The sequence below is a fragment of the Dermochelys coriacea genome, chromosome 2 (genome assembly GCF_009764565.3).
Source record: "Dermochelys coriacea isolate rDerCor1 chromosome 2, rDerCor1.pri.v4, whole genome shotgun sequence".
In the NCBI taxonomy this organism is placed as follows: Eukaryota; Metazoa; Chordata; order Testudines; family Dermochelyidae; genus Dermochelys; species Dermochelys coriacea.
The window spans coordinates 142,905,354-142,921,250 of record NC_050069.1 but is presented as its reverse complement, the minus strand read 5'-3'; the positions used below and the strand labels follow the sequence as shown (position 1 = coordinate 142,921,250).

The 15,897-nt window shown below is 43.1% G+C and overlaps 1 protein-coding gene across 1 annotated transcript in view; it reads left to right on the top strand.

Moving 5' to 3' along the window:
- The window catches only part of MARCHF6 (membrane associated ring-CH-type finger 6), a 125,734-nt gene that overhangs the window by 54,423 nt on the left and 55,414 nt on the right, over nt 1-15,897 (top strand). Inside the window, exons 7-10 of the mRNA XM_038388762.2 lie at nt 931-1,123; nt 1,666-1,727; nt 7,607-7,639; nt 9,667-9,718. Of these exons, the coding sequence (XP_038244690.1) occupies nt 931-1,123; nt 1,666-1,727; nt 7,607-7,639; nt 9,667-9,718 (340 nt within the window). The remainder of the gene's footprint in view (nt 1-930; nt 1,124-1,665; nt 1,728-7,606; nt 7,640-9,666; nt 9,719-15,897) is intronic.

Sequence of the window (15,897 nt, the reverse complement as noted above, 5' to 3'; positions counted from 1 at the left end):
GAATCTTACAGTAATGTTTACTGTGATTATGCAGTAAATAATTTTCTAGCTATCTTGGTTCTTATGACCCTCTGTATATAATATATTAAATATTTTAAAATAGGATTTAGTGCTTGTGAAGTTGAATTTGTAATTATGATAAAGCAAGTTTGAAGTGATATGGTCAGGTCATTTTTTTTTTAAATGACTACCTGAAAAATATTTGTTTCTGATAGAACAAAAGTTTTCACTGGTCTGTGGACAACTGGGAGGTCAGTGGAACACTTACTGGTCATCTAGGGAGAGCTGGCTTGTCATGTGGTGCTAGCTCTCCTTCTTTCCAGCCTTCAATTGCATTAAAGAAACAATATATTTTCCTAATAATACTTCCACTTCAACAGAGTTGTTTCTGAGAATGTCTCTTAAAGTTGTGTTCCATACTTCGGTAAAGTTTGAGTCCTCTGTGCTAGAATCCCTTTTAAACAGTATGTTCTGAATTATTTATTTTATTTTTAGATTTCATTTTTTTCTCCATAACTATTGATGATCATAAGAGTCCATTCATCAGGAGAGAAATTGGCTATTCACAGATTTCTGTCAAATGCACAAACTAAAAAAAAGAGACTTTCCCCAACTTTTTCATAAGTATCAATTGTAACTATATAGATACAAAATTTTAAGACAGAATTATGGTTCTTTAACTTGACAGTGTTCTTCAATAATGTATCTTTCTTGCATATCACTAAATTGAATCTCTAGAAGTCCAATAAGATAGCGATACTGTCAACATTTTAGGAGGTATGTCATTGCCAAAAGCAATGGCTTGTGTTCTGATTTAAGTGGAACCAAAAAAGTTGGCTTTTAACATGTTTGTTTTTCTGGACATTGATCAAAGCACAACAATACTTTAATTAATTTAAGTAAAATTGCACTGAAATCTTGTCCCTGCAGGCTCAGGGGTTAGGAAATGATGGAGGTGAAAATGCTGCACTTGATCAACCTGCTAACCCACCTGCTGAGAATGCAGTTGTAGGCGAAAACCCAGAAATTCAGGAAGAACCGGGAGATGAGGAAGATGAAGACAATGAAGATGAAGAAGATGCTGTAGTAGAAGATGCAGCAGATGCAAACAATGGAGCCCAAGGTAACAGGTGACACAGAGCAGGAGCATTTCCCTAAAATGATCATATAAAATAGTTATTGAAAAGAAGTGAAAATGGAAATTATACTTTTGTGGCTGACATCTAAATTGGTAAATAACCTACATAGGGAAACTACCAAGGAGAGTAGGCTCAGTTCAGCCTGCTTACCTCTTCTTGTGTGTGTTGCAATGTTTATGTAGTTTATTTTTTAATGAGCGCTAAAACACTTTGCCGTTAAGAAAAGCCAAAACTATAAGTAGCTCTGTGGTTTCAGGCATCCCTACAATAAGAAACTACACTGCTTCTGTTGTCAAAAGGGAAATGGCAATAAGGAAATATTTATTTTAACTTTTGAGGACAAATTAAACTGTAAAGAGAATAATTACTTTTAAAATGTTCTTTTGACTTGAATCCCCGTCTGACATACTGAGTGAGCTAAATGGTATGCAGTTGGTGTTTTTGCTAGTTTAAATCATAATACAGCTCTTACTAATGTACTGCTTTGGGTCAGTTGATAGCTTTAACAATTATAATATCTCTGTAGATGACATGAATTGGAATGCTTTGGAATGGGATCGAGCAGCAGAAGAGCTTACATGGGAGAGAGTGAGTAAGAGCCATTCTCCTGAAGTATTCTGAGCTTTCTCAGTCACTGACTTGTATTTGAAATTACTTTAAACCTAATAGAAAATTGGTTCTGATACTTCGATTTCATGTAAAATTTGACGGTGATAGATATTAGTGACTCCAAAAAGTAATTATGTTAAAAATACTGTATACCGTATTAAGGAACAATTTAAAAAAGCATTTCCTTGATTGCTGTGAAGAAACATAGTTAAGAACATCTTTCAACAAGGTACTCTTCTGAGATCTTCAGTTTCGCTCCTAAATTTCCCAGTAGATGTTAAATGGTGCATAGCTTAAAAACTAATCTTTCTGTCAGTGTATGTATAGATAGAGTAAAAATAAGTATATATTTTTATAAAAACAAACAAGAATATGATCAAAAATGATTTCCAATATAGGCTCATCGCATTTCGTTTTCTAGTTTACAAATTCCGTAACTAAAACTTTCTTGCAATCTGTAGCATGATACAATAAGGAGATGGAAAAGGTCCTCTGTTAACAATACAGAATGCTCACTGCATTGTCTTGTTTAAAGACATATGGTGAAAAGGACGCAATATAAACTCAAATTTCTGACCCTTTCTTACCTATTGGACTTTCCTGAAAGGAGTAATTAGCTCTTTGTTTTCAGCATAAACATTATGCTCACTTTTTTTCTAGTGTTATATAAATATTCCAGAACTATCTTGCGCACTTAAAAAATGTTTTCATTATTTTCAAACCTTTTCATGAATACGTACATTGTCTTCAGCATTTTACGTACATTGGATATGTGCATTGTCTTCAGCAGTTTAAATGCAGTGGTCTCATAAACCTCTCTTAGGGTATGTCTACACTACGAAATTAGGTCGATTCTATAGAAGTCGATTTTTAGAAATCAATTTTATACTGTCGATTGTGTATGTCCCCACTAAGCACATTAAGTCGGCGGAGTGTGTCCTCACTACCGTGACTAGCATCGACTCTCAGAGCAGTGCACTGTGGGAAGCTATTCCACAGTTCCCACAGTCTCCAGTGCCCATTGGAATTCTGGGTTAAGCTCCCAATGCCTGATGAGGCAGAAACGTTGTCGCGGGTGGTTTTGGGTACATGTCGTCAGTCTCCTCTCCCTCCTTCCCTCCCTTTGTGAAAGCAACTGCAGACAATCATTTTGCACCTTTTTTCCTGGGTTACCTGAGCAAGCATGGAGCCCGCTCAGCTCACCACTGCTGTTGCGAGCATTGTAAACATCTCGCGCATTATACTGCAGTATGTGCAGAACCTGGCTAAGAGACAGCAGCACAAGGACGATTGTGAGGAGGACATGGACACAGATGTTCCTGAAAGCATGGGCTTTGGCAATTGGAACATCCTGGCGGCAGTGGGGCTGGTTAATACACTAGAACGCTGATTCTGGGCCTGGCAAACAAGCACAGACTGGTGGGACTGCATAGTGTTCAGGTATGGGATGATTCCCAGTGGCTACGAAACTTTCACATGCGTAAGGCCGCTTTCCTGGAACTCTGTGAGTTGCTTTCCTCTGCCCTGAAGCACAGGAATATCAAGATGAGAGCTGCCCTGACGGTTGAGAAGTGAGTGGCGATAGCCCTGTGGAAGCTTGCAACGCCTGACTGCTACCGGTCAGTCAGGAATCAATTTGGAGTGGGCAAATCTACTGTGGGGACTGCTGTGATCCAAGTAGCCAACGCAATCACTGACGTTCTGTTGTCAAAGGTAGTGACTCTGGGAAATGTGCAGGTCATAGTGGATGGCTTTGCTGCAATGGGATTCCCTAACTGTGGTGGGGCAATAGATGGAACGCATATCCCTATCTTGCCACCTGACCATCTTGGCAGCCAGTACATAAACCTCAAGGGGTATTTCTCATTGGTGCTGCAAGCACTGGTGGATAACAAGGGACGTTTCACCAACATCAACGTGGGATGGACGAGAAAGGTGCATGACGCTCGCGTCTTTAGGAACTCCGGGCTGTTTGAACAGCTGCAAGAAGGGACTTGTTTCCCAGACCAGAAAATTACTATTGGGGATGTTGAAATGCCAATAGTTATCCTTGGAGACCCAGCCTACACCTTGCTCCCAAGGCTCATAAAGTCATACACAGGCAGCCTGAACAGTAGTAAGAAGCAGTTCAACTATAGGCTGAGCTCGCTGGTGCTGTTCGCTGACTAGGTTAGACCTCAGCGCAACCAACATTCCCGTTGTTATTGCTGTTTGCTGTCTGCTCCATAATATCTGTGAGAGTAAAGGGGAGACGTTTATGGCAGGGTGGGAGTTGCGGCAAATTGCCTGCTGCCAATTTTGAACAGCCAGACACCAGGGCGATTAGAAGAGCAGAGGTAGGCGCGCTGCGCATCAGAGAGGCTTTGAAAACCAGTTTCATGACTAGTCACACTATGTTGTGACAGTTGAGTATGTGTTCCTTCCTGCAAACCCACCCACTTTGTTGATTTTTAATTCCCTGTAAGCCAACCGCTGTCCCACCTTCAATCACAGCTGGCAAAGGAAATAGTCACTATTATTTTTAAAAAAGGGAGATAACTGATAAGGTAGCCTGGGTGTGGTAGGATGGGGTGTGGGAGGAGGGAAGGACAAGGGCACGTTGCTTATTGTAGCCACACTAAAAATCAAAACTGTTTGAATGACAGCCTTCTGTTGCTTGGGCCATCCCCTGGAGTGAAGTGGCTGGTTGCCCAGAGCCTTCTCCCCCCTCCGCGTTCTTGGCTGTCTGGGTGAGGAGGATATGGAACTTGGGGAGGAGGGCAGGCAGTTGTACAGTGGATGCAGTGGCGGTCTGTGCTCTTGTTGGCTTTTCTGCAGCTCCACCAGACACCTGAGCATGTCCATTTGCTCCCCCATTAGCTTCAGCATTGCATCCTGCCTCTTCTCATAGTGCTCACTTAATGCTTTCCTGGATTCTGCCACTGAATGCCTCCATGCATTCAGCTGTGCACTATCAGTGCGGGAGGACTGCATGAGCTTGGAAAACGTATATCAATGCGAGTACTTTTTTTTTTTTTTTGGCCTTCTAATCTGCAATAACCTCAGGGACGGAGATGATAGGGGGAACATAGAAACATTTGCATCTTCAGGGGGATAAAGAGGGAGAGTAAAATTTAAGATGATACATTTCTGAGAACAAAAGGGAGACTCTTTCACAGTGAATCAAGCAATTCACAGCAGACAGCATATGTGCTTTAGGTACAAGGTCTCATTTTTCCTTTTATATTGAGTGCCTGGCAGTATGGTGACACACCACACACGGCCGGGCAAAAGAATTTGGTTTCCAGGCAGCCATGGTAAGCCTTTTGGTATGCAGGTTTGGCTTCTAACGCCTTCATAACATGTGGGAATGTTTTTTCAAACTTCAGCATCCTCCTTTCCCATAGCAAGCAATGCTGGTTCGGTTTGCCATTTTAAAGAAGGGGGTGCGGTTTTTGGGTCGATGTGCAGCACACACCTTCCCCACCCTTCCGCGTGGCTATTTGGGATGATCCCTTCACCCCTCCAGCCGTCACGTAGCTATGGGATCATCTCTTTTAGCCAAGCGCAAACAGCCCAGCATGAATGGGGTCCTTCTACTGTTCCCTTACAAAAATTCTCCTATTTCAACCAGGTGACCGTGAATGATATCGCTCTCCTGAGGCTAACACAAAAAGATAAAGACTGAATGTTGCTTGAATGTGACCAAAACTCAGAACCATTCGCTGCCATGCTTTGTGCTGTAATGATTCTAGACTACTTGCTACTGGCTTGGCATGGTAGTGTCCTATCATGGAGGATGAAATAAGGCAGCCCTCCCCAGAAACCTTCTGCAAAGGCTTTCAGAGTACCTCCAGGACAGCTTCATGGAGATGTCCCTGGAGGATTCCCGCTCCATCCACAGACATGTTAATAGACTTTTCCAGTAGCTTTACTGGCTGCGAATGCATTCCAATTCTTCAGGGCAAATCACACATTAAACACTATTGCTTTTAAACCCTGTACTGTAGTTAAAAATGTGCACTCACCAGAGGTGCCTTCTCTGCCTTCAGGGTCGGGGATCCCGCTTTGGAAGGGTATTGGCTCCAGGGTGATGAAAAGATCCTGGCTGCCGGGGAGAACGGATTCACCGTTTGCCTGCTGCGCATTCTCCTCCTCCTCTTCCTCATCCACAAAATCCTCCTCCGTGTTGTGTGCAACTCCCCCCTTGAAGGTGTCCACACACACTGGGGTAGTGGTAGGGTCCCCCCCTAGAATGCCATACAGCTGATCGTAGAAGTGGCATGTATGGGGCTCTGACCCAGAGCGACCGTTTGCCTCCTTTGTCTTTTGGTAGGCTTGCCTCAGTTCCTTGACTTTCACGTGGCACTGCTGTGTCCCTGTTGTAGCCTCTGTCCATCATGCCCTGGGTGACTTTGGCATATATATTAGCATTTCTTCTTTTTGATTGGAGTTTGGCCTGCACAGATTCTTCTCCCCACACAGCAATCAGATCCAGTGTCTCCCTTTCGGTCCATGCTGGAGCTCGTTTGCGATTCTGGGGGGATTGCATGGTCACCTGTGCTGCTGAGCTAGTCATGCTGACCAAACAGGAAAGGAAATTCAACTCTGATGCACTAGCCAGAAAAAAGCCCCAGGAAATTTTGAAAGTGCTGTCCAGAGCGGTCACATTGGAGCACTCTGGTCTAGCTCCTGGAGGCCAATAATGTCGATTTGCATCCGCACTACCCCAGATTCGACCCAGCAAGGTCGATTTTAGCTCTACTCCGCTCACCAGGGAGGAGTACAGAAGTCTATTTTAACAGCCCTTTAGGTTGATGGAACGGGGTTGGTTGTGTAGACGCATTCATTTTAAAATCGACCTGAATTTGACCTAACCCTGTAGTGTAGATCAGGGCTTAGATTTTCTGTGCATTTTGAGTATAGTCCCTTCTTCCCTTCTTGATGGGACAGTACATTGAGAATTCTTGGTAGTGTCACCAAGCTCATCTGAAATTTCAATTTACATGATGTTGTTTAAGTGAAATATATGAGAACTATGAGACCTTGAAATATTAGCTTAAAATTTGACATATAAGAGAGCTTCAAACTATGAAAGATTCTATTAATCTTGAAGTGATGGAGTCTGGACTGGCATAGAAGATCTTAGAGGAGCAGGAAAAGAAAAGACCTTTAAAAATCTTTTTCGTTTTGTTTTGTTTTTTCCATTTTGTTTTGTTCTGAAACAAGTGTACAACTAAATAGAGGATATTTTTCCCATCTGTAAGCCCATTCCTGTTTCAGACTTGAACAGCACGAGATATGACTGGTATAGAACTGGGAGCTGTTTCGCCATTATACTCTTGATTGAATCTCATCTGCCCTTATTCTTTCATGGGTAATACTCTGCAGCTAGAAAGCAAAATTATATTTACACAAACCTTGATATACAATTTCTCTGACCTCAGATTTCATATGAATTTAAAATTCAGTTAAATCACTAAATAAATGCTGAGGCTGCTATAAATAAACGATTCATTTCCTGAGCTAAATTAAAATCTTCACCATTCATATTCTTGAAATAGGTCTCTCTCTGAAATAATCAGTTAAATTGTAGACTGACTTTGGTTTACATGAATTACTATACATTTAAACAATTGCATATTAAAATATTACTGCTTTTGATTAGAACAGTTTACAGTATTGAACTAGACAGTTTGAGTTCCTTACTGTAGGTTTAAAAACTTGCGTTGGTCTGATTGTCCAGTAGTATAAGGCATGCAGCTAACCAAGACAGTAAAAACTGGGTTTGAAAAAGGGTGATCTTGAAGCTGGTTGTGGGAATATGAAGATTTTTGAATACAGAACTGTGAATGAACTCAACTTTCTTTTATTCTTAGATGCTTGGGCTTGACGGATCTCTGGTTTTTTTAGTAAGTGAAGTCTTATAGTTCAAGAATAGTTTTTCAGCAGGCTTATTTTTAAGGAAACTAACAACTTGTTTTATGTAGACTTTAAATAAAAAGTCTGTTCTGTAATGTATGAAGCAGATTTCAAATGTTGCATCTATATGGTAGCTTTAAAGCAGGGGTGGGCAAACTTTTTGGCCTGAGGGCCACATTGGGGTTATGAAACGGTATGGAGGACCGGGAAGGGAAGGCTGTGCCTCCATAAACAGCCTGGCCCCCACCCCCTATCCGCCCCCTCCTACTTCCCACCTCCTGACTGCCCCCCTCAGAACCTCCACCCCCATCCAACCCCCCCTTCTCCCTGTCTCCTCTCTCCTGGACCACCTGAACCCCCAGGATCCCACCCCCATCCAACCCCCGTGCTCTCTGTCTCCTGACCACCCTGCCCCCCCCGAACCTCCAATCCTTCCAACCGCCCCCTGTCCCCTGACTACCCCTGGGGACCTCCTGCCCCTTACCATGCCGCTCTGAGCAGCAGGACAGGCATATTTGAAAGCCTGGGAGGTAGGCAGGTACAAGCCGCGCGGTGGCGTGGCTGTGGGGGAGGGGGGACAGCAGGGGAGGGGTCGGGGGCTAGCCTACCCGTCTGGGAGCTCAGGGGCCGGGCAGGACAGTCCCACAGGCCGTAGTTTGCCCACCTCTGCTTTAAACAGTTTTTCTTTATCATAAACTTGATTCACATGGATGATTTAATTTTTTGTGGCAATCAAATGCCGCTGTAGTCTCCATAAGGGTACAATTTTCAAAAGGTCCTAAGTAACTTGGATGTTTTTTTTTAGTGGGATTCAGTTCTTTTTAAAAACTTCACGCTAGATATTTGGGCCTTGTGTACACTTAAAGCAGCAAAAAACTTTTATAGTTAGAATGCCAAAGCCCTCCTTGTGTAGTCACACCGCTTAGTTGTGTTTGGTAAAATTTTAATCGTAGACTCAGCTTTAGATAATATAGGCTACAGTGTCTTTAGCTACTTGTGCTTATGACATTTTTAATTTTGTGTTGACCTGCAGCAATTTTCTTAGCTTTTATTGTTGAAACCAATAAAAGGAAAAGATTAAATATAATTAACAGAGTTTAAAAAAAAAATCCTCATAACAATAATGGGTTTAGCCAATGGAGTACATCTAGTTAACATGATTCCAGAGTTTCCTCCTTTTTCTTAAGATGAATTATATTTTAGTGTCCAAAAAAAACCCCAAAACCTGTGCAAATATGTTTACACAGAACTTGCTGTTGTAAACTTAGTTGCCCCAAACTTTAGATTTTGTAAAAACAAGTTTTTGTTTTATGATCAATAAAAATGTTTCAACTTAAACATCCACATCCCAAACAACAGTTTTTAAACAAGAAGCATTTCTCTGCACTTTTTAAAATCCAGGCATTGCACCACTAAACCTGAGATTGACTACACTGGTTTTCATTATCCTAGCTGAGAGAAATACAAGTAGTACATAAAGAATAGACGGACAAGTACACTCAATGTTTTTTAAAAATCATTGTTAATAGAGTACCGTGTTATTAGTAACTTAGATAAACATGTTTTTAATAACATAAATATAGCCACCTGTGTCCCTTTAACTATAGCAATCACAAGCAAACACTTGCTGCTATTAACCAAAGTAAGAAACAAGAATCCCTTTGCAAATTAAACCTGAAATAATTTTCCTCTTTTTCTGAAAATACAAATTCTGTGTACTTTTAAAGTAAGCATAAAAAGTAGTATAACTCTTGCCATTTATATTTACAGACCTGGGTAGATTATCTACAAAACACCCTTCCTAACCCTAGCCACAAAGAATTTCCATTATAGCCGCCATTTTCACTCACAACATTCACTTTCATTTTGGGGCTGAAATTTAGAAAATTCTAAGCTTGCAATTTAGCTCATTATTATTCGTTCTTCCTGTAAGAACTCAGGTGCAGTCATTTGCTTATGTGATTTATATGTTTTTATACCCTGCTTTTACTGAAATATGTTTTACTTTCTTCCCCAGGAACATGTCTTTTGGGTGGTGTCTTTAAACACACTGTTCATACTTGTGTTTGGTAGGTATTATTATTTGTTCTTATTTCAAAATTAGCTTTTTCTTTGTGACTGCTTGATAAAAATTTAGGTTTTAGACCACTTTTGTTCTCAGAGACAAACAAAGTGACTCTAATGTTTTAAAAAACGGAACCAGAATAAAAAGTGAATAATTAAATGTGAATAAGAAAAGGAGTACTTGTGGCACCTTAGAGACTAACACATTTATTTGAGCATAAGCTTTCGTGAGCGACAGCTCACTTCATCGGATGCATTCGGTGGAAAGTACAGTGGGGAGATTGACTCACACACACACAGACACACACACACACACACAGACACACACACACACACACACACACACACACACACACACACACAGAGAGAGAGAACATGAAACAAGGGGTTTTATCATACACGCTGTAAGGAGAGTGATCACTTAAGATGAGCTATTACCAGCAGGAAGGAGGGGGGGAAGGAGGAAAACCTTTTGTGGTGATAATCAAGGTGGGCCATTTCCAGCAGTTAACAAGAACGTCTGAGGAACAGGGTGGGGTGGGGGGGGAGGAGAAATAACATGGGGAAATAGTTTTACTTTACGCAATGACTCATCCACTCCCAGTCTCTATTCAAGCCTAAGTTAATTGTATCCAGTTTGCAAATTAATTCCAATTCAGCAGTCTCTCATTGGAGTCTACCAACACTACAAAAAGAAGGATTCTGGGTAGACTCCTCCTGAAGGTCAAAATAACAGACTGGACTTCTACACAGAGTGCTTCCGCTGACGTGCACGGGCTGAACTTGCCTCATAACCTCAGCCGTGCAGAACACAATGCCATCCACAGCCTCAGAAACAACTCTGACATCCTAATCAAAAAGGCTGACAAAGGAGGTGCTGTCGGTATCATGAATAGGTCGGAATATGAACAAGAGTCTACTAGGCAGCTCTCCAACACCACTTTCTACAAGCCATTACCCTCTGATCCCACTGAGGGTTACCAAAAGAAACTACAGCATTTGCTCAAGAAACTCCCTGAAAAAGCACAAGAACAAATTCACACAGACACACCCCTGGAACCCCGACCTGGGGTATTCTATCTGCTACCCAAGATCCATAAACCTGGAAATCCTGGACACGCCATCATCTCAGGCATTGGCACCCTGACAGCAGGATTGTCTGGCTATGTAGACTCCCTCCTCAGACCTTACGTTACCAGCACTCCCAGCTATCTTTGAAACACCACTGACTTCCTGAGGAAACTACAATCCATCGGTGATCTTTCTAAAAATACCATCCTAGCCACTATGTATGTAGAAGCCCTCTACACCAACATTCCACACAAAGATGGACTACAAGCCATCAGGAACAGTATCCCCGATAATGTCACGGCTAACCTGGTGGCTGGACTTTGTCCTCACCCATAACTATTTCACATTTGGGGACAATGTATACCTTCAAATCAGCGGCACTGCGATGGGTACCCACATGGCCCCACAGTATGCCAACATTTTTATGGCTGACTTAGAACAACGCTTCCTCAGCTCTCGTCCCCTAATGCCCTACTCTACTTGCGCTACATTGATGACAACTTCATCATCTGGACCCATGGAAAAGAAGCCCTTGAGGAATTCCACCATGATTTCAACAATTTCCATCCCATCATCAACCTCAGCCTGGACCAGTCCACACGAGATCCACTTCCTGGATACTACAGTGCTAATAAGCGATGATCACATAAACACCACCCTATATCGGAAACCTACTGACCGCTATTCCTATCTACATGCCTCTAGCTTTCATCCAGATTACACCACATGATCCATTGTCTACAGCCAAGCGCTACGATATAACCGCATTTGCTCCAACCCCTCAGACAGAGACCAACACCTACAAGATCTCTATCATGCATTCTTACAACTACAGTACCCACCTGCTGAAGAGAAGAAACAGATTGACAGAGCCAGAAGAGTACCCAGAAGTCACTTACTACAGGACAGGCCCAACGAAGAAAATAACAGAACGCCACTAGCCATCACCTTCAGCCCCCAACTAAAACCTCTCCAACGCATCATCAAGGATCTACAACCTATCCTGAAGGATGACCCATCACTCTCACAGATCTTGGGAGACAGGCCAGTCCTTGCTTACAGACAGCCCCCCAACCTGAAGCAAATACTCACCAGCAACCACGCACCACACAACAGAAGCACTAACCTAGGAACCTATCCTTGCAACGAAGCCCGTTGCCAACTGTGTCCACATATCTGTTCAAGGGACACCATCATAGGGCCTAATCACATCAGCCACGTTATCAGAGGCTCGTTCACTTGCGCATCTACCAATGTGATATATGCCATCATGTGCCAGCAATGCCCCTCTGCCATGTACATTGGTCAAACTGGACAGTCTCTACGTAAAAGAATAAATGGACATAAATCGGACGTCAAGAATTATAACATTCAAAAACCAGTCGGAGAACACTTCAATCTCCCCGGTCACATAATTACAGACCTGAGAGTGGCTATCATTCAACAAAAAAGCTTCAAAAACAGACTCCAACCAGAGACTGCTGAATTGGAATTAATTTGCAAACTGGATACAATTAACTTAGGCTTGAATAGAGACTGGGAGTGGATGAGTCATTACATAAAGTAAAACTATTTCCCCATATTATTTCTCTCCCCACCCCACCCCACACTGTTCCTCAGACGTTCTTGTTAACTGCTGGAAATGGCCCACCTTGATTATCACCACAAAAGGTTTTCCTCCTTCCCCCCCTCCTTCCTGCTGGTGATGGCTCATCTTTAAGTGATCACTCTCCTTACAGTATGTATGATAAAACCCATTGTTTCATGTTCTCTGTGTGTGTGTGTATATAAATCTCCCCACTGTATTTTCCACTGAATGCATCCGATGAAGTGAGCTGTAGCTCACGAAAGCTTATGCTCTAATAAATTTGTTAGTCTCTAAGGTGCCACAAGTACTCCTTTTCTTTTTTGCAAATACAGACTAACACGGCTGCTACTCTGAAACCTGTTAAATGTGAATAATAAACCTTTCTTACTAATAGTATTACACAGATCCTGCAAACATATGGATATGTGCAGACCGCAGTGGATTGCTTGCATCTTATTGTGTAATTTTAGTTCCCAAGGTGGCATGTATTGCATCCAAGACAGATATTTTTTTCCTTTTTATTTTGTTACTGAAAGTAATGTGTTTGGATTTGGTTTTAAAACGTCTGAGCTGTTGCCTAAGCTTTGTTGCTGTTAGTTAGAGCTGAGAACTATATATTTGTGAAATAATATTCAAGAGGGAATTTCCTGGGAGTTATTTTATGAAGTTCCCCCAAAAATTGTGGGGACAGATGGGATATAATTTCCCTGCTTTCTTTCTTCCCTAGATATTGCTAAATGATCCTTCAAATGATAACTTTTGTCTCTGAGGCTCATAAAATTATTTCTGAAGGGCATATATATATTTTTCCTTTGGAGTGCCGCACACTTCACACAGTTGCCATGTATTTTTAAAAAAAAAGTCTCCAGGAGGACTATCCTGTGACTTTCAGTAAGGCCTTTATTCAACCCTATTCAAGTTGAAGGTTGTGCTGTTCTATCAGTATACTCAGTGTACATGGGATAAAATACTAACATTTCCAGTAGAGTGCCCTTAATATCTGTTTGCTTTCTAAATGATGTTGCTTTCCTCCTTGGTTATGGTTAAGATTATTTTTGTTTAAATGGAAGATCGAATGAACAGAATCCTCAGTCTCTCACCTCTTTTCTGTTAAAGGACATCATACATGGGGTTCCGTAGGGTAATGGAAGGAAAATCTGTGGGATCACTTCATTAAACTATTGGCAGAACACTATTGTATTTTTGGTGGGATATGTGTATTATACTGGGCTTTAGGGGGGTAGAGTGTGAGAGGAACCAATGAATTCGCTGTCATAGGGACCCACAAATACCCTATTTGGATAGGAGGGGGAGCAGCAGCTATGGCACATACTGTAGCTTGAGACTGCAGTAGTAGTCCTGGAGCAGCTTCATTAGTACTCCTGTACCTGGGAGGAGGGTTTCTTCCTCCAGGGCAGCCCTGCATCAAACCAGTACACACAGAATTGCTGCTGTGGAGCAGGTTTGGCTAGAAGTGCGCAAATGTGTGGTGTCTTTTTTTTTTTTTTTTTTTTTTTTTTTTTAAGATGATAGTAGTTATAGAAGAACCTATCTGCCTCCCTTTTTTGGTGGAGAAAAATTAACTCTGTCAATTGACTGACTTTTATTGTATTAACCTAGTGGTATAGAAAGGATCTTATGTCTGGACCTTACCACTATAATCTGTAAAGAAGCCTTTGTTTTGGTATGTTGCATGCTTTTACCTCAGTAAGCGGTGCGGCGCAGAAGATTCCAGTAACAGTCATGTACAGTGGAATAATATTGTTTTGTTCTGTTTTCACACTGCTGATAAAGGTGATTTGCACCCTTAAATGTTTCAAAAATTGTTTGCCTCTGTTATATTTTGGTGCAAGATATTGGGAATCGCCTAATGTAAAAATATTTATTTATATTTTTGGGGCTTAAAAAAATTACTAGATACCCACTAGCCACAGGCAGATAAGGAAGATGAGGATATAGGGCTCCTCCAGAGAAGATGAGTGGCAGGTAGTAAAATGACCAGCCTGCATCATTAGCATGATGTTTCTCCTGAACTCTTACTCCTAGGGGTATTCTGCATAACTGCAGTGCCTGCAAAAACTCCCCCTCTCTTTCCCCGAATCCCTATGCTTCCCTGCCGAAAACAGCAGGGAAGCAAAGGGAAGCCTCATCCGGGCGAGGGGGGACACGACAATGGGCACTATTTTGGGGGGGATTTCCCCTTCAAACAGCGGTGAGGCATGGGGGGGGGCACACGGCGTTACATGCCACTGCCCACCCTCATTTCTGCAAGCTCAGAGCTGCCCAGCTGAAAGAGGCTGCAGCTCCGCTAACTCTGCAGCTGAACGCTGCTTCCTAGGTCCTAATGCCAGTCGCGCCCCATCTGTGTGCTTGAAGCCTTCCTGTTTTCTGTGCAACAGTGAGTGCTGGCGGTGGGGCTGGGTAAGGAGGGTGGGGGGAAATGAGGGAAGGGGGGTGGGGGGAAGAGGCAGTGGGGAAGGAATGGGGGTGGAAAGGGCAGTGGGAGAGGAATGTAGGAGTGAGGGGAGGAGGAGGCATGGAGCAGTGTGGGAGGGGGATGAGATGGGGAAGAAAAGAGGATAGGACAATTGTGGGGGGAAGGGGGCGCCTGGCATGCAGCATCCCATTGTCAGCAGCTGGGGCTCCCCCGTTAAGCAGGCCCATCGAACCCTCATCCTGACAAGCCCTACCTCTGTACACCTGAACGCGTCTGATGAGCGCCCCAGACCCCCACCCCACTGATCCCAAGCAGCTGCACCTGGACCCCCACCCCATCAAGCCCCACTCACCCAGCACCCAGACCCCCTCACTAAGCCCCCCACACTCAGACCACCCCTAGCCGAGCCCCATCTCCCCACACCCAGTCCTCCCCACTGAGCCCCAACCACCTTCACTGGATCTCCTGCAGAGTCCCATTGTCCCTGCACCTGGACCCCCGCAGCAAGCCCCTGTGCATCCAGATCTCCCACTGAGCTACCCAGATTGCCCCACACAGGAAATCTCTCATCCCAAACCTGGATCCCCCCATGTTAAGCCCCTCCATACTTGGATCCTGCTGGGCTGAGCCTGCCCACCCACACCTGGCACAGAGGGACAGGGCCTTGGGGTGTTTCTGGGACAGGCCCAGCCCTTGCACTGTGTCTGGGTCAGGTGCAGCCTCATTGCCGAGTCCTTGTATCGAGTGTGGAGGTGGCTTCAGGGTGAGCTCCTAACTCAGTGCAGCCAGTGGCCTGTGCTCCCCACTGCTATGCTGGAGCCACATTGATTTAGTGACAAAATTTGCAGAATTGTAAAATATTGTGCGCAGAATTTTAATTTTTTTGGCGCAGTATGAAATTGTCCTGATTTGTTGTCACAAAGATGTAGGTAGTCCCAGGAGCCTGATTATAAATTCATGTGGGCAACACTGCACTTTTATAATTGGTATGCATTTTAAGAGGTGGTCTCAGCAACCCAAAGGACTGGAGACGTTATTTAAAATACATTGTACATAGTGCAGAAATGGATGGCTTAGGCCCCTACACT